At 45.9% G+C, this 12,196-nt stretch overlaps 1 protein-coding gene across 3 annotated transcripts in view; it reads right to left on the reverse strand.

Annotated features, from left to right (window-relative positions):
* Positions 1-12,196, reverse strand: part of DPF3 (double PHD fingers 3) — a 277,562-nt gene that overhangs the window by 156,505 nt on the left and 108,861 nt on the right. For all 3 annotated transcript variants that reach the window (XR_010663960.1, XR_010663959.1, XM_065941252.1), the window contains exon 2: positions 2,451-2,611. Coding sequence is in view for 1 of the 3 variants with exons in the window: in XM_065941252.1 (XP_065797324.1) it covers positions 2,451-2,611 (161 nt within the window). In the remaining 2 variants the exon portion in view is untranslated. The remainder of the gene's footprint in view (positions 1-2,450; positions 2,612-12,196) is intronic.

Here is a 12,196-nt window from a genome sequence, read left to right on the forward strand (position 1 = left end):
CCAGTATTCTTTTCAGTGTGGGAGAGAAGAGCTAGAGAATGAAGATAGTTAACTTAAAGCTGAGTAAAACTGAATTGAATGGGCAATATCAGTAAATTTAACGTGTTTTCTCTTAAAAAGAGAAACAAGAAAAAAGAAACAAGAAATCACATTTCTTAGTTCTGCTCACTGAAAAGTCCTAGAATCAACAACCAGCCCAGGAGCAACGGGCATCACCAGATTGTAGTCTCCAAATAATAGTCTTACAAAGAGGAAATAGGGCTTTTTAAAGAAATAGTTGATTCAGGGTCTGGGGCAGGATGTGCACAAGATGAGCCTGAAACATCTGTCCCAATATTAGGATAGCAAGGATGCTACAGAAACTGCTAGGCTGTTTCAACACACCAGCACTGGTCATAAACCCTACTGTCCAAGGTGAAAGTGAAAGTCGCTCAGTTGTGTCCGACTCTTTGCAACCCCAAGGACTATACTGTCCATGGAATTCTCCAGGCCAGAATCCTGGAGTGTGTAGCTTTTCCCTTCTCCAGGGGATCTTCCCAACCCAGGGATCGAACCCAGGTCTCCCACATTGCAGGCGGATTCTTTACCAGCTGAGCTGTCCAAAGATGGGGGCAATTTAAGCATTGATAAGAATAATAGCTGCAATGGATTAAAATTATCCAATATGTTTAAGTCTGTGAATTCATGATGGTACTCAAGATAGTCATAATAACTTTATTGATCATCTTTGGAGAATACAAGGGAACCAGCTCATTATTTTGAAAACTGATAACTAAAGGGGGAAAATCATTTATCCATACTTTCATATGTGCACTATACCCCACAATAACCAAAATTTTAATAAGGAGATGCTTCTCTTTATAAATGATGTAGACCTAATAAATGAAGAAATAATGATAGCCTCAAATTGAATGTCACCATTTCTGAACCCTTAATAAAATAAATCATCTAGGTAATTTTCATCAAGGGCTGCTAACATCAATAAAAGAGAAATACCCAGAACCCATGAGGCTCCTGATGAAAGCACACATCACCACTTAGGAACTGTTCTTGCCCCAAAATTGAACCTGAATCTGTTTCTACCAATGCACAGGAATAACACCATGGGGATGCAATCAGAAAATCCAGACTCTGGGAAACCCTACAGTGCAAACAACCCAGTTTCTTCCACAAGTAACAAGTGAGAGAGAGAGAGACCTACAGATTTAAAGAGACTTAAGAGACACATCAGCCAAGTTTCACATAGAAGTCCTGTTTGGATCCTGATTTCAATTACACAGAGAAATAAATGTTGAGCAAATGTTTGATGCTGTTAATGTCTCATTTTTAACTTTGAGTTTTGATAGGTATGGCTTGTATGTTTGTCTATATTCTTACCATTTAGAGATACAGATTGAAAAATTTACAGATGAATAGTATTGTTGTCTTGATTTGCTTCAAAATAACTTGGGTTCAAGGAGGAAAGTGAAAGGTGAGTATAAATGAAATGATTGGCTATGAGTTGATCACTGTTGACGTTGGGTGAACAATACACAAATATTCATTTTACTCTTCTCTCCACTTGAGCATGGCTTTGAAACCTTTTATAAAAAAATTATTTTTTAATATACCAGTATAGAGCCAGAAAACTGTGTTAAACTACCTCCCTGGTCTCCACCCAGTGGTCTTTATTCTGTTTTCTGAAGCCTAGAAGACTAGTATCACAGTAATAATAATAATAATAACAACATCAACAATAACAGGCAGCATTTTTGGAAAACATACTTTGTTGTTTTGGTTGCTTCATCACTAAGTTGTATCCAACTCTTTTGTGACCTCTGGATTGTGGCTCACCAGACTCCTCTGTCCATGAGATTTCCCAGGCAAGAATTCTGGAGTAGATAGCCATTTTCTTCTTCAGGGGATCTTCCCAACCCAGGGATCGAACCCGCATCTCTTGCATTAGCAGGCAAATTCTTTACCACTGAGCCACCAGGGAAAACTTAGTACATACTATGTGCTCAACACAGGTTATGAGTTTTTTATGAAGATTTTCACTTAATCCTGACAAAGTCCTAAAGTAGCTACTATTAGTATCCCCATTTTACAGATGAGGAACCTGAGGGCAAGAGGTTTGATGACAAAGCTCAGCCTCGAACTGAAATCTGACTTCAGATTTCCAGCTTACAGCCACTAAGCTACACCAACACACAGTGTGAAAGGTGAAGCATCGGTCATGGCCTTAGTCTTCCCTTTTAGGGATTAAACGTCCTGAATTCTTTCACTCTGCCCCTTCCCGCCAGTGTGGCTTCAATGTCCCGCATCATCCTCGGGGCACGTGCCAAGAGTTACAGAAGCAGCTGAGTTTCTTGAAAGTATTCCAGGCTCCCTGTACAGTCTGTCCCACCTCCACGCCCACCCAAGGAGACAGGGATTTCTGCACAATCTCTGATCAGGGCGGCGTGGCTCACCTGGGCCTCGATGCCTCTTCTCCATCCAGATGTAGCAGTTGTTCTGGGCCACCCCGGTCTGCGAGTCCAGGAACGGCAGGCGCACGCTGCGCTCTGCGCACAGGCGGGAGTTGTAACTCCGGCAGTGTTCAATGGCTTCCTTGTAGAACTGGTCCCCGAGCCTGCAGGGAGGCAGAGAGAGGGGGAATGAGGCCAGGGAAAACCAGAACACACTCAGAAGGAAACTGAAGTCACCCACCCACCTGCCAGGGAAGATTTTGCAGTTATGAAGACCAAGACAATGGGGATCAAGAGTTTTGGCAAGCAGCAGAATCCAGCTCAGCTTCAGGTCTCCACCAGGTTCTATTTCCTGTACCAGATCCACCAGGGAACTTAGAGACCCCATTAATGGAGAAATTAGGACCCCGAGAATAAACCTGGAAAATCCCATGGCTTGAGGAGCCTGGTAGCCTGCATGCAGTCCATGGGGTCACTAAAAGTCAGACACAACTGAGCGACTTCGCTTTCACTTTTCACTTTCATGCATTGGAGAAGGAAATGGCAACCCACTCCAGTGTTCTTGCCTGGAGAAACCCAGGGACGGAGAAGCCTGGTGGGCTGCCATCTATGGGGTTGCACAGAGTCAGACACGACTGAAGCAACTTAGCAGCAGCAGCAGCAGCAAAAGTAACCTGGGAAGTAGCAAAAGCTTCCCAGGTGGTGCCAGTGGTAAAGAACCTGCCTGCCTGTGCAAAAGACATAAGAGACGCAGGTTTCATCCCTGGGTCGGAAAGATCCCCTGGAGGAGGGCAACCCACGCCAGTACTCTTGCCTGGAGAATCTCATGGACAGAGGAGCCTGATGGGCTACAGTCCATGGGGCTGCAAAAAGTCAGACATGACTGAAGTGACTTAACACACACACGACACAAGAGTAACATGTCCCTGTCCCGGGAAGCAGGAGGTCCCAGCTCCAGAATGGGGGTAGCTCTGGTACAGCCTTCTGCATGGAGTCTACGAGGACATCCAGCTTCCAGAGCCCCCTGCCCCTTAACATGCCCCATCAGCCACACTTATTCCTCAGTGGCAACCAGCAAAGACACTCCAGATTGGACTGAAACCACCAGCATAGATACAAAGACTTCCATTACAATAGAAGAGAAACACCCTATAGAAAAGACTAGAGGGTCAGAGGAAACACCCTGTAAACAGAGCTATTACAGGGGTGAGGAGATGAAGAAGGGCATGCACCAATCTTGTAAAAACCACACACTTGAAGAAAAATAACTTTATGATGGAAAACAAATGAAAGAAGCATTTAAAGCAATAACAGCTGAATTTGGGGACTCAAAATAACTCGATTCCCAGAGTTTAATCCACAAATAGAAAGGTTTACTGGTTTCAGGTTTCAGGTAAAGGTTTCAGGTTTACTGGAGTGGTGATCTGATTAAGCACAGTAAATTTTCGGTTCCTGAATCTTTGGTATCCTTGGGTGATGCTACTAATTTTAAGATACTGTCCTTTTCAAAGACTAAAAATATAACATTGATATAACTGATTAAATGTAATAAAACACAAACATAATCAATAAGATCAAATACCTAACATAAACGATAGGCACAAGACAGAGGTGAATAAATGGTCCTGGGAATTGCAACTATAATAACATAATGCCTACCAGGTAAAGCAGAGATTCTTAGAGAAGAGAAGGAGGAAAACACAGAAGGAGAGGAGCCACAGGACTTTCAGAGCCAAAAGGGAGACTCAAATAGCTCATTTTGAAGGGACATTATGAATGCCCCCTTTGTTTTGGTCTCTGGAGACACAGTGACATTAAAATGGGGGGATGGGGGGTCTAAGTTTAAAATATTTCTTAACCAAAATATTTAGAGGAGCAAAAAAAAAAAAAAGGAAAAATTTAAACGGATTTGTCTGTCCTCTTTATTTTTTTATTGAAGTGTCATTGATGTACAATATTTTATGTTACAGGTGTGCAATATAGTGATTCACAATTTTTAAAGGTTATATTCCTTTAAAAAATATTGGCTACATTATAAAATATTGGCTACATTCCCATATATAAAAGTTTATACATCTTAATTCCCTACCCCTATCTTGCCCCTCTCTCCTTCCCTCTCCCCACTTGTAACCACTAGCTTGTTCTCTTTATGTGTGAGTCTGCTGCTTTTTTGTTATATTCACTAGTTTGTTGTATTTTTTAGATTCCACATATAGGTACTTATCTTATAGTATTTGTCCTCTTACTCTTTTTTAAAAGTCAAAGTGTCAGATTCTACCAAAAAGTTTAAAGCAAATTCCTTATTCTGGGAGGATACAATCACTGAAGCTTCTGAAGCATCTTTTGGAAACTACTCGTGGACAAACCTCCTTTTCTACCTCTGGGCATCTTCCCCCTCACAAGAATGGCGTAATAGCTCAGAAAGCGTCTAGCAGTTGGAAAACCTAACTGTAATCAAACTATAATAGTCACCCAGCTGACAATGAATTGGGAGGGGGAATAAAAGCCCATCAGAATGCTATAAAACAGAACTGCACATAGGCTGATATAATCAAATTAGAAAAAAGGATCATGAAATTGATCAAAAATGAAGAACCATTTCCTGGGAAGCATTTGCAACTGTGTCCCACCAGCTTAAATGCCTCCCTCTGCTAAGGCGATGCAGCTGTGTGTAACAGAACCGTCGAGGGCAGCTTGGACACAAAGCCTGTCCGGGGTGTCCCGGGGTCTCCACCTTCCCTCCACGGAACAGAGACAAGCCGCGTCACATGGATGAGAACTGACAAGAACACATGACTGAGAGGTGTCCTAAGCAAGGAGCCGTTATCTGGCTTCCCGTGATCTTCCGACAGACTGACAAAAAAAGATGTTAACTATTCCAACTCCAGAAATTCTGCTGAAAGAGAACCTGTGGAAGGAAGGAAGGAAAGAAGGGAAGGAAGAAAGAGAAATAAAGAGAGAAAGAAAAAAAACTGTACACTAAAACTCATCAACTGGAGAGAAAAGGGTTTCCATCTAGAAAAACAAACTTCTGGAAGCCAATACAAAAGAAATGTACAATACGATCCCAGATGAAATTTCTCTCGATGTGCCCGGAACTCATTTCTAACAGCATCAATCCCAAAAAAGAGAAACAAGGAGGTGAACTTGCTGACAATGAGAAGTGCATTTGGCCAAGTCCATGCCCCACACAGAATGGAACGAAAAAGTCAAACAAAGTGGCTCGCTGGGTGAAAATTAATTTCATCTTAAATACTTTCCACTTTCATAACATGCAATGTTATTAGTAACAGGCATGCTGAGGGGGAATGTGTATTTTTAAATGTAATCTTTGTGTGAATGATACCTCTCTTATGTAAACAGAAGAGATTTTCTGAGGACTGGAACAACTGTATTGAAGATTGAAGTTACAAAAATATGACAACCATCACCCTTTGCCATCGTCTCCAGGGAAGTCCTTTTTAAACAGGCCAGGCATTGGCAGAGATTCGGAAACAAAAGTTTAAAGCCTTTTTTTAAGACACTGGAGGGGAAAAGAGACTTCACCCTCTGATAAATTCAAGCGGCACTTCTCCAAAAGTTAATTAGCCAAAATCTGCACAGGGCTTGCTCTGTTCTCTAGAAGAAAATCAATGGCCAGTTCTCCCTAACCTGTGCAAAGCAAGTTAAACAGGGGAAGGGGAAAATGTCCTTTTCAACATGGTATTTCTGTTTTCTATTGAAGTCCCAGGGGGTACTACTGGTAAAGAACCCACCTGCCAATGCAGGAGACCTAAAGGACGCAGGTTCAATCCCTGGGTTGGGAAGATCCCCTGCAGGAGGGCATGGCAACCTACTCCAGTATCCTTGCCTGGAGAATCCCATGACAGAGGAACCTGGTGAGTAACAGTCCATGAGGTCGCCTAAGAGTCAAATCCCACTGAAGGGACTTAGCACGCGGTCAACTTACAATGTTGTTTACAATGTTGTATTAGTTTCACATGTACAGCAAAGTGATTCAGTTATACAGATACATATATATATTATAAATATATATATTTATATATATTCTTTTCCAGATTCTTTTCCATTATAGGTTATTATAAGATATTGAGTACAGTTCCCTGGGCTTATACAGAAGGTCCTTGTTGTTTACATCTTTTAAATGTAGTTGTATGTATATGTTAATCTCAGACACCTAATTTAGCTCTCCCCCCACCCATATAGCATTTCTTTTTAAAAAAGAACTCTACTTGATGGGATCCCAGGGGTGACATTTGCATGAAAGCCGCAAGGGTCAGAGGGAGCCGGGAAAGGCTGACAGTGAGTGATCTACTCTGTGGAGTGGTGACCAGCACGCCCCGGGTGGGTCAGGCGTGGCCCAGCCTCAGCCGTCACCTGTCTGCCCCAGACCGAGGGGCTAGACTTTCCCCAGGATGATAGATGTCTTGGGCTCGAAGAAGCTGGCGCAAGGCACAGGAGAAGGATATTCTCACTGACTTTGGACCACTCAAGGCTGCAATCAGAAGCAGGGAAGGCAAGGGGGACAAACTGCCCGGCTCCCGGCCAGAGCAGGAACCCCCCCCTCCCCCGCCCCAGCCTGAGGCTTGGAGCAGAGCTGGCTGTGGTTCCGCAGCCTTCGTGAGGGCTCTGTGGGATCTTTAGCCATCCCTTCTGCAGGGGGAGAGCCATCCTACCTCTGAGAGCTTTCCAGGCGCCCTCCTTGAGCATATCTGTGGAGAAATGGATTCCAGGCGCCAAAGAGGATTCAGAGTGGAAAAAATAAGACTTCTCCAAAATGACTGCCGACGAGGCTCCACGTGTGATTTGCAGAGCCTGCCAGACCCCCTCTAAGACAGCCGGCTCCTCATCCTCACGGTTCTACCTCCCTCTCTCGAAAACCATGCCTGTTCTCTCTCTCTCTTTTTTTTCGGCCATGCCCACGGCAGATGGGATCCTAGTCCTCCACCACCCCCCAACCCTGCACCAGGGATTGAACCTGCACCCCTGCATCGAAAGCACGGAGTCTTAATCACCAGACCACCAGGGACGTCCCCCACCTGTGCATTTAGATTCCACGTCCACTGTCCTGAATGGGCTCTCAGCTCCGACCCCCCAACCCAGACCCCTGGGCCCCCTCCCTCTTCAGGGTCCCCCCCGTTCCCGTGTGCTGACCCGGGGACGGGTGTCCGGCCCTACCTCACACCTGTGTCCAAAAGCGAAGTCCTCACGTCGGGCCAGAGCTTTGCTCCCTCCCCAGTGTCCAGGCTTCGAGGGGTGGCAGCCGGCACGGGAGGGAGCCCAGCCCTGCTTCTCCCGGGCCCGGCGTCCTTGACTCTCCCCTGCCCTTCCTCGCGGCCGGCCCCAAATTCTTTCATGTCTCCAGCAGCTCCTCTACCCTCTCTCCTTCCCCGCTCCGTGGCCACAGGTCCCTTCTGGCTGTAAAAATCAGGACCTTGGCCCATCACAGCTATTTGTGCTCAGAAACAGAGATAAGCCGAGATAAGGAGGAGCCCGGGCCTGTGGCAGGATCGCCGGCACCTGGCCTTTTCCTGCGGGCTCACTCAGCGGCCCACACGTCCACAGCCATCCCCCGCGCACACACAGCAAAACTCGGCTCTGCCAACTTGCTACCTTCCTCCTGTTTGCACTGAAACGTGTTTCCCTCTGATGGTGGCGCGGAAAGCCTTCTCCCGCTGGTGTCGTGTTTTGTAGGAACTAGCGAGCAGGGGGCAATCTTTGGCAAGGTGTGGGGGGAAGCCTTTTCATTTTCCTCACAGTTAACTGTTCTTAAAGCTGCCCTTGAAAGAAAACCATTGTTTAGTGCTTGCTGTGGACAGAATCGCGTCCCCCCTGTCTCTGAAATTCAGGTGTTGACGCCACAATGGATGGGATTTGGAAATGGGACTTTGGGGAGGTAATTATGTCATGAGAGTAGAGCACCCACGATGGGATTCATGCCCTTATAAGAAGAGACACGAGCGCGCTCACTTCCTCTCTCTCTCTCTCTCTCCCTTTTTCTCTCTCTCTCTCTCCCCCACCTCTCTCCTCTTTCTCTCTCTCTCTCCCCTCTCTCTCTTCTCTCTCTCCCTCTCTGTCTCTCTCTCTCTCTCCCTCTCTGTCTCTCTCTCCCCTCTCTCTCCTCTTTCTCTCTCTCCTCTCTCTCTCCCCCCTCCTCTCTCTTCCCCCTCTCTCCCTCTCTGTTTCTCCCCCCTCTCTCTCCCCCGCCTCTCTCCCTCCCTCTGTCTGTGTCTCTCTGTCTCTGCCATGTGAAGACACAGCAAGAAGGCAATTATCTGCAGCCGGAGAAGAGGGCCCTCAGCAGACCTCACCTACACCATGCTGCCACCCTGCTCTCAGACTTTCCTGCCACCAGAACTGTGAGAAATAAATGTCTGTTGTTTAAGCCACCTACTCCATGGTCATTTTGCTATAGCAGCCCCAGTTAAGACAGAGTTTCTTATATAAAATAAAGACTCAGGACTTCCCTGGTGGTGCAGTAGTTAAGAATACACCTTGCCATGGAGGCTCTGGGAATGGGCTAGAAGGTAAAGAGTCTGCCTGCAGGGCAGGAGACCTGGGTTCAATCCCTGGGTCAGCAAGATCCCCTGGAGAAGGGAATGGCAACCCACTCCAGTATTCTTGCCTGGAGAATGCCATGTACCCAGGAGCTTGGCGGGCTACAGTCCATGGGAGTCACAAATAGACACGACTGAGTGACTTTTACTTTCACTTTCACTTTGCTATGGAGGGGACAAGGGTTCCATCCCTGGGCAGAGAACTAAGATCCCACATGCCACAGGGCAACTAAGCCAGTGCTCCGCAACTACTGAGCCCTTGAGCTAAAACTACTGAGCCTGAGTGCCCCAACTACAGAGAATCCCGCGAAGCACAGCAAAGATTCTACATGCTGCAGCTAAGACCCAACGCAGCCAAATGAGATAAATAAATATTTTAGAATAAATAATTCAAATAGGAAGAGCTATAGAGTTCAATACAACTGAGCACACACTCACACAGAGAGTAAGAGAGAGAATCAGTCCCCTTCCTCCTCATTCTGTCTTCTTCCAGCAAAAAGAATGATACTATTAATAACGTCACTTTCAACTCAACTCAATGTTTAATTTGTCTCCCCTGCTAGACTATAAACTCCCTGAGGGCAGGGCCACTACACACAGCCACTTAGTTTTTGCACTAAACCACATGAGGGGGTGCCTTTCATATTAAACTTCAGTGTGAACGGTATTCCCTGGAGCCCTGAATAGCTGGCCTTTTCACCGAATCACTTCCAACATCTGGCACGGAGCCCAGCACACAGTAGGTGCCCAAAACTTCTTTGTTGAATTGCTTTCAACAACTCATATATCACTCACTTAACGGTAGATGTTTCCATCAAAGAGCAGTGCTTCCTGCCACTGTGTTCCCCTCTGCCTGAGCAGGCTGACTGCCCTCCACGTGATGCACATACACACAACAGTCACCACTGCAGCGTCTCTGAGGCTGGCAGGTGCCCACCCAAAGCTCCCTCCCAAGACATTAGCCAGCAGGGTGGAGAGGCCAGCCCCCAGCATCAAGTAGAGTGGAGTAGATGCTGCACAAGGATCTCAGGGATCAGAGCCTGCCCCCAGAGCAGAGACCACATCTGGCTCTATCCCCAAGCCCAGCACAGAGCTTGCTGTGTTGGGTTGATGATGGAGGAATGAGTAAATGGGTAAATAAATAAATCCTTATCTGACCTTCCTGTGTATGTGAAGCAGACGGGCCTTCCCTAAGTTCAATTCAGTTCAATTCAGTCACTCAGTCGTGTCTGACTCTTTGTGACCCCATGGACTGCAGCACACCAGGCCTCCCTGTCTATCACCAACTCCCAGAGTTTACCCAAACTCATGTCCATTGAGTCAGTGATGCTATCCAACCATCTCATCCTCTGTCATCCCCTTCTCCTCCTGCCTCCAATCCCTCCCAGCATCAGGGTCTTTTCCAAAGAGTCAGGTCGTCGCATCAGGTGGCGAAAGTATTGGAATTTCAGAATCAACATCAGTTCTTCCAATGAATATTCAGGACTGATTTTCTTTAGGATGAATTGGTTGGATCTCCTTGCAGTCCAAGGGACTCTCAAGAGTCTTCTCCAACACCACAGTTCAAAAGCATCAATTCTTCTGCGCTCAGCTTTCTTTATAGTCCAACTATCACATCCATACATGACTACCTGAAACACCATAGCCATGACTAGATGGACTTTTGTTGGCAAAGTAATGTCTCTGCTTTTTAATATGCTACCTAGGTTGGTCATAACTTTTCTTCCAAGGAGTAAGCATCTTTTTATTTCATGGCTGCAATCACCATCTGCACTGATTTTGGAGCCCAAAAAAATAAAGTCTGCCACTGTTTCCACTGTTTCTCCATCTATTTTCCATGAAGTGATGGGACCGGATGCCATGATCTTTGTTTTCTGAATGTTGAGCCTTAAGTCAACTTTTTTACTCTCCTCTTTCCCTTTCATCAAGAGGCTCTTTAGTTCTTCTTCACTTTCTGCCATAAGGGTGGTGTCATCTGAGATTATTGATATTTCTCCCAGCAATCTTGATGCCAGCTTGTGCTTCATCTAGCCCAGCACTTCACATGATGTACTCTGCATATAAGTTAAATAAGCAGGGTGACAATATATAGCCTTGACGTACTCCTTTTCCTATTTGGAACCAGCCTGTTGTTCCACGTTCAGTTCTAACTGCTGCTTCCTGACCTGCATACAGATTTCTCAAGAGGCAGGTCAGGTGGTTAGGTCAGGCCTTCCCCAGACTCCAACAAAATACTTTACACGGAACCCTTCCTCCTCACCTATCTGGAATTTTCTTGCCTCCTGTCCTTGGCCTGGCTGATCTCACCCTATTCAAGGGCTGGCTGAAGCCCCGCCTCTTCCAGGAAGCTTCCCCAGTTATTCCAGGTTCTTGCTCTCTGCCTCTCTGAGCTCCTTAATTGTCTCACTCATGTTTGGCCAGTCTCTACCACTGTCCTTCTTTCTCCCCACCCATCTTGAAGACAGGGACTAAGAGGTCTATACCTCTGTGCTACCCCACCAAGCACTATGCTGAGAATGTAGAAGCTTGTGATAACTATGGATTGCTTGATGGAAACGTCATGCCATCCTTAGCAAGCTCATGGAAGTGTCACAGCTGAGGGATGCTAGGGGGCCCTCTTTCTCCAGATGAACATGAGGTAAGCCTGAAGTTATGTGGCTTCTCTAGGGCACAGGATTAGGCATCTGAAAACAGAGATCCTATAAGTTCAAATCCTACTGAATTCTCTTCATCCTCTTTAAAAAGGTCACTTCAGCTCTTGAGATTGTATTTCTCCATCTACAGCATTCACGCCAAAATGCAGAACTAACGCTCCTCTTCTCTGAACTCCCTGAGTAGCTAACTGAATGCCATGCTGTGCTATCATCAGACCACCCCCAGGAAGACTAGCTCTGGCGATTCGGGAAACACCCCTTCTGTGCTTATCAAGAATGCCATCACCCCGCCTTCCAGAAGAATGATCTAGTGCAGTGGTTCTCAAACTTTGGTTTTGTGTCAGAATCAATGAGGGCGGGAGGGTGGGTGGCAGTGATGCTGGAGCGTGCACGTAATCCAGACGTCTGGATATTTGACAGATCCCCCAGGGATTTGGAGAACAGTGAAAATCGGGTTGTTTTTTTTTTTAATTACATACATTCACACTGTTTCTGTTTGTTTTTTAGTTATTTATTTATTTGGCTGCATCGGGTCTTA

Source organism: Muntiacus reevesi, chromosome 7, assembly GCF_963930625.1.
Source record: "Muntiacus reevesi chromosome 7, mMunRee1.1, whole genome shotgun sequence".
NCBI classification, from domain to species: Eukaryota; Metazoa; Chordata; class Mammalia; order Artiodactyla; family Cervidae; genus Muntiacus; species Muntiacus reevesi.